General features: G+C 53.7%; 1 protein-coding gene across 5 annotated transcripts in view; it reads left to right on the top strand.

Moving 5' to 3' along the window:
• PPARA (peroxisome proliferator-activated receptor alpha) overlaps positions 1 to 6,852 on the top strand; it is an 86,502-nt gene that overhangs the window by 49,680 nt on the left and 29,970 nt on the right. For all 5 annotated transcript variants that reach the window (XM_005886013.2, XM_005886016.2, XM_005886012.2 and 2 more), the window contains one exon: positions 5,784 to 5,944. In XM_005886013.2, coding sequence (XP_005886075.1) covers positions 5,784 to 5,944 — 161 coding nt within the window. The remainder of the gene's footprint in view (positions 1 to 5,783; positions 5,945 to 6,852) is intronic.

Raw genomic sequence — 6,852 nt, 5'->3', positions numbered from 1 at the left:
AGAGAGGAAGGGAGAGGGAGAGAGAGAGAAACATCAATGATGAGAATCATGGATCGGCTGCCTCCTGCACGCCCCCCACTGGGGATCGAGCCCGCAACCCGGGCACATGCCCTGACCGGGAATCGTACTGTGACCTCCCGGTTCCTAGGTCGACACTGAGCCACGCTGGCTGGGCTGCTCCTTTTTAAACCTGGACGGGTACATGAGCCAGCTCCCGCTTCCTGCGTTAAGAGCGACAAGGCCCCCCCCCCACCCCCGCCAGCATGACTCAGTGGTTAGAGTGTGCCCAGCGGGCTGAGGAGTCGGGGGTTCAGTCCTGGTCAAGGGCACATGCCTGGGTTGCCCATTTAATCCCCATCCCTGGTCTGGTCTGGGCGTGTGCGGGAGGCAATCAATCAGTGTGTCTTTGTCACATGGATCGATCTCTCTCTCTTTCTCTCTCTCCGTCCCCCTGCCCTGCCCCTCCCTTCCACTCTTTCTAAAAATCAGTGGAAAAAATGCCCTCCCTCCTTGGCTGACGACTAACAACCACAATAGAAGTAGAACTCGGGTCTGTCCGGTGGCCTGCTGTTTGCGGGCAGGGACCTGGGGAAACGCCTCGTTCCGTAGGCAGCGGCGAGGCCGGCCCCGCACGTGCTGTGAGCAGCTGCTGGTTTGAAGGGGCCCCGACGGGACTGGGCTGGGCACGGGGCTCCTTGCGGAAGTGGCCTTGAGTGGGGACTGGAGCAGGCGGACTCGGAGCAGCGAGGAGCGGCAGCTGTGGCTGGGAACGGGTCTGGGTGCGGTTCCTGCCTGAGAGAGGGACACGGGGCCTGGGGGAGTCGCGAGAAGGGTCTCCGTGGCCACGTCTGGGGACGGTCTCAGGCCCTTTTCCTCCCTGGCTCCTCTCTGCTGAGTTCTTGGCCTGGAGCCCGCTCCCTGATGGTCTTCTCTTCTCGCTCGTTCCTGCTCCTGGAAGGTGGTTTCCGTGACCTTACACGGCGGGAAGCGCTGCTCTCAGGTAAAACCTGCGAGCAGACGGCAGTGGGGAGTGCGTGCTCTGAACTCCCCCCCCCCCTCAGCAGCGGCAGGAGGGTCTGTGGGGCAGGCGGGCGCGGGTGGAACAGCCAGGAACGGGAGGGTGGGGGGGAGCATCTTCTCATTCACGCACCTGCCTTGCGTCTCCTTTGGTGAAGCTTCTGTTCAGAGCTCAGCCGTGTTTAGGCCGAGCTGTCTTCCTGCTGTGGCTGCTGCGGGCACATTCGGGGTCTGAGTACTTTCATTAGGTGCGGGATTTAGACCTTTTCCCTCCGAGTCTGGGCTTGTCTTATGGGGTCTTTCCAGGAGCCTGACGCCCTGGATGGGACCGAGCCCACCGACCGGAGCTGTGTTCCTCACGGACCTGCCCTGCGTCAGACCCGAGGAACCCGTGCCTGACCCCCAGTCGCGTCCGGAAGTCTGCGTTTTTAGGGTTGCGCTGGCGTGAGACTCACGGACCTCGTTCTTATATCTGATCTACGCTCTTTTCTCTCCTTTCTCTTGCATCTGTCATTGTTCCAGCGCCTCCCCTCAGTGACCTTTGCACCTTTGTCCAGCATCGGCCGCCCGTAGATGCGGGGTCTATTTCTGGACCCCCTGTTCCGTTCCATGGATGCGTGTGTCTCATTCGACACCAATACCCCAGGTTCCCGAGGTCGGGGAGCAGAAGTCCTCCAGCTTGATTCTTCTTTCCTGAAGACGTTTGAGGATCCTGGGCCCTTTCCATTCCCATATTAACTCTAGAATCAGCGTGTCCGTTTACCCCAAAGCAGCCTGCGGAGGCTTTGATTGGGGTTAGAACCTACAGTTTAATGTTGGATGGACTTGAAACATCCCCACCTTGTTCCCGATCTTAGAGGGAAAGCATCCATTCATTCTGTCTCTTGCCACTAGGTATGATGTTAGCGATAGTTTCTTACAACTGTTCTTCATCAAGCTGAGGAAGTTCCCTTCTGATGCTAGTTCTCTGTGAGTTTTTATCAAGAATTGATGTTGGATTTTTTCCAATACTTTTCCTGCATCAAGTAAGAGGATCAAATTGTTTTTCCTTCTTAGTTTGTTCATTTAGTGAATTACACTGTTTGATTTTCACAGGTTAAGACAACCTTGCGTTTCCGGGGTAAATCCTACTTGGTCTTCGTGTAGTACCCTCTTCATATATTGTTGGTTTCACTTGCTAACATCTTAGGAATCTTTGCATCCATGTACATGAAGTGTATTGATTCTATTTTCTTTCCTTGTAGTCTTTGTCTGGTGTTGGTATTAGATTAATGCTGACCTCAGGGGTGAGTTAGGGAGTATTCCCTCCTCTTCTGTTTTTTTGGACGTATTTCTGTAGAATTGATTTTATTTTTTAAACTAGAGGCCCCCTCAGCCCAGCCTGCACCCTCTCCAATCCGGGACCACTGACTCCTAACTGCTCACCCGCCTGCCTGCCTGATCACCCCTAACTGCCTCTGCCTCTGCCTGCCAGTCTGATCACCCCCAACTGCCCCTCTGCTGGCCTGGTCGCCCCACACAGCCTGCTGTTCGGTCATCTGTCCAGTTGTTTCGGTTGTGATGGCCCCTGGCTTTTTATATACAGTGGGGCCTTGATTTACAAGTTTAATTCGTTCTGTGACAGAGCTTGTAACTCAAATTACTCGTATGTCAAATCAAAAAGTGAACGAGTGAGACACGTGATGCTGGGCTGATGTGGCGTTCACTGTGACGTTCGCTGTGCCAACTAGCGGTGGGGTATCTGAAGCTGGCTCGTAACCCGAATTTTAGCTGGCAACTCAAAGCAAAAAATCGGCCGAGAGACGGCTCGTATCTCGAAAAACTCGTTAGTCGGGACACTCGTAAGTCAAGGCCCCACTGTATTAGGATGCTTGATAGATTTCACAGATGAAACTATGTTCTTTCTCCTCCTCCTCCTCCTTCTTCTTCTCCCCTGGTCTTATTTTAATCTATGTTTCATTTTGGATAGTTTATTTTGCAATGTCTTTGAGTTTACTGATCTTCCTTCTGTCATATCTAATCTTCTCCCAATCCCATTCAATATATTTTTCATATCAGATATTATGATATCATGGTTTATTTTTTTTTACCCCTCTCTCTACCTAACATGTTCAGTCTTTCATCTGGCTTCTTGGACATTTAAAAAATCTCTTGTCTACAAAATCTATCACCTGTATGAGTCATTTCTGGGTCAGTTTCAGCGCATTGATTTTTCTCCTTATTATGGGTCATATTTTCTGCTTCTTTGTGTGTTTTGTCATTTTTTTTTTGGATGTCATACATTGTGTGGGTGACGGACATTTTTGTCTTCCTGTAGATATTCTTGAGCTTTGTTCTAGGATGCAGTTCAGTTGCTTGAAAAATGTTTTATCCTTTCAGGCCTTGTTTTGACGCCAGAGGTAATTTTGCCCGATACTGAGGCAAAGCCCTTTGCCAAGGGGCCCATGAATTCTGAGGCTTCTCACTGTGAGTGGTGGGACCAGCGAGCGCCGTGTCCAGCTCCTGGGAGCCCCGGGGTGTCCCCTCGGGTCATCTCAGGTTGCTCCTGGGTCTCTCTTCTTTTCGTCTCTCTCGGCCGACAGAGCAAAGACATAGTAATCGCATCCGTGCACATCTGCTCTCTGCCTCTCGCCATCTCCGCGGGGGCATCCTAGCCTCCTCCTCTTGTCATCCTACTCGCCCAGCTCCGGCAGCGGGAACCCGGCTCCGCCCTCCACACTCGTTCCATCAGTTGTTCGTTCCCAGGTACCTGTGCGCGGGCGGCGGTTTCAGACGTGTCAGCCCCGCCCGTGGCTGCTTCAGCGGCTCGCGTGCAGTGCTCCTGGCGCTGCAGGCTTGAGTCTCCGACCCACTCATTCCCCAGGTTCCGAGGGCAGCGCCTCTCCCCCTCAGCGAGCTGGTTCCGTGCCTGTGGAACCCCTCGGGGTTCTTCGGCGGGCGGGGCACGCTGCCTTCCATCGGGCTCCCCAGACCTCCCGCATTAGTTTTGCTTTATTTACAACATTGAGGTCCGCTCGGTACTGTGAAGTTGTGTGGATTTTGACAAGGGCGTAGCCTCGCGCATCCACTATCGCGTTTTCATATGAGTAGCTTCCCGACCGCCCAAGAGCCCCTGTGCCCCTGGTCTTCAGCCCGGCCCGCCCGGCCCCACCGAGCAACGATCGTCCTCCTGGCCTGCAGCCCTGCCTGTGCCAGAACTTACAGCTGGAGCGCGCAGGCCGGCTCCCTCTCCACCCACTCGCCTGCCGAGGGCACTGGGCTCCTGACTCAGGCCGTCCTCGAGCACTCGAGCTCGGTTTCTGCGTGGACGTCCGTTGTCAGGTGGCTCGGGTGAATCTGGGAACGTAATTCCTCTCGCGCGTGGGATTCTGCGACCTGTCCTCGCAGGGGCTGCGCGTGGGGCTCCCCGCCCTGCCTCCGTGCCTGCACACGGTGGTGGCAGGGTTTGGAGTTAGCCACCCCATAGGTGTGTAGTGACGTCTCACTGTCGTGTGCATTCCGTTTCCCAGCGACCGGCGACGGTGCATCGCGTCGTTTCATACGCCCCCTGCAGCCGGTACGCCTTCTCCAGTGGGCGTCCGTTCAGACCGTGGCCCGTTTTTCAGTGGGTAGTTCTATTATTGTGACGTTTAAGTCTCTTTGCATACTTGAGTCACCAACCTTTTATCGGACGCGTGTTTTGCAGATGTTTTCTCCTGCTCAGTGGCTTGTCTTTCGTTTTCCTAACGGTGTGTTCTGCAGAGCAGACGTTTTAATTTTAGGAGAGTGCAGCTTAGCCTTGTCGGCTCAGGGGTTGAGCATCGACCTGTGAACCAGGAGTCATGGTTCGATTCCCGGTCAGGGCACAGGCCCAGGTTACAGGCTCCATCCCCAGCAGGGGCCGTGCAGGAGGCAGCCGGTCCATGATTCTCTCTCATCATTGATGTTTCTCTCTCTCCCTCTCCCTTCCTCTCTGAAATCAATAAAAATATATTTAAAAAAAAGAAAGAGTCCAACTTGTTTTTTCTTTCACGGGTTATGCTTTTGGCGTTGCCCACGTGGATTTTTATGCTTCGTCCTGGTGCAGTTTGCTGAGTTAATGCAGGAGAGCTGGGAGGAAGCAGACAGAGTAACGCAGTGATTCCCAAAGTGGGCGCTACCGCCCCCTGGTGGGCGCTGCAGCGATCCAGGGGGGCGGTGATGGCCACAGGTGCATTTGTTTTAACTTTTTTTGTATTACCTTTCTATTCTGAGTTCAATAAATAGTTTCATAATTTCAAACTTCAATGTTTCTAATTTACACCTTTCTTTACTATATTTTACGAAAAAGGTAGAAACATTAATACATATATCTTTCTGTTTAATTGCTATTAAAAGTTAAAAAAATTTAATTTCCAGGGGGCGCTGAGTAATATTTTTTCTGGAAAGGGGGCGGTAGGCCAAATAAGTTTGGGAACCACTGGAGTAACAGGTTCTGTAGGATGCATCAGAGGCGGGGGCTCGGGGAGCCGGTGGGTGGAGGGACCAGCGAGACAGTCAGGTCTGCGGGTCCAGAACCCGGGCAGCTCGGCGGGCCTGAGGGCAATGCCAGTGCATAGCAGTCGTACGGGCACAGGAGGGGGTGGGACAGCCCAGCACAGGGGCGCATCAGGCGGGAGCCCTGCCCACAGCTGCCGCTCCTCACTCAGCCCCTCCCCTGTGACATCAGACCCTCAGGAAGTTGATGGAGACACAGACGGTGGGGGGGATGCTGTGAAAATTCACCCGTGTCTCCTGTCTGTCCGCAGACACGCTTTCCCCAGCTTCGAGCCCCTCGTCGGTGTCTTACCCTGTGGTCCCCGGCAGCGCCGACGAGGCCTCCAGCACAGCACTCAACATCGAATGCAGAATCTGTGGGGACAAAGCCTCGGGCTACCATTACGGGGTTCACGCGTGTGAAGGCTGCAAGGTACGTGGGCCCCCGAGGAGGAAGCAGGCGGCCTGCTCCAGGGACCACATGTGGTTCATTTTATTTTATTTACTTATTTTTAATCCTCACCCGAGGGTATTTTCCCATTGATTTTTAGGGAGAGTGGAAGAGAGAGGGAGAGACAGAGAGAAGCATCGGTGTGAGAGAAACACATTGATTGGTCTCCTCCTGCACATGTCCTGACCAGGGCCTGGGCTGGGGAGGAGCCTGCAACCGAGGTACATGCCCTTGACCGGAATCGAACCTGGGACCCTTCGATCCACAGGTCGACGCTCTATTCCAGTGATGGCGAACCTTTTGAGCTCGGCGTGTCAGCATTTTGAAAAACCCTAACTTAACTCTGGTGCCGTGTCACATGTAGAAAATTTTTGATATTTGCAACCATAGTAAAACAAAGATTTATATTTTTGATATTTACTTTATATATTTTATATATTTAAATGCCATTTAACAAAGAAAAATCAACCAAAAAAGTGAGTTTGCGTGTCACCTCTGACACGCGTGTCATAGGTTCGCCATCACTGCTCTATCCACTGAGCCACACCGGCGAGGGCCCTTTTATTTTACACACAATGTTTGTCATTGCGGAAACAGATGTGCCAAAGGCAGTTGATACGAAACGGAGCTAAGCAACAGGATGTCTCTCCTCAGAGAGCCGGGCAGGCCCCGCGCTGGCCTTGTAAACGCCGCAGGGACGTGTGCTCTAAAGGCACGTACGCCGTTCAGGGGCCCTTCACTGGGTACGAGGCTGGGAGCTTTGGCCCCGTCTCTCGCATCCTCACCAGCACGCCGGGAGGGCAGGGGTCCCATGGCGATCAGAGACGTGCGCATCTTTCTCGCTCCGCGGCCCACAGTGCCTGGCGACAGCCAGCCCGGTGCTGCCCCGC

This window comes from Myotis brandtii, unplaced genomic scaffold, assembly GCF_000412655.1.
Source record: "Myotis brandtii unplaced genomic scaffold, ASM41265v1 scaffold952, whole genome shotgun sequence".
NCBI classification, from domain to species: domain Eukaryota; kingdom Metazoa; phylum Chordata; class Mammalia; order Chiroptera; family Vespertilionidae; genus Myotis; species Myotis brandtii.
This window is presented reverse-complemented; position numbering and strand designations above follow the sequence as displayed.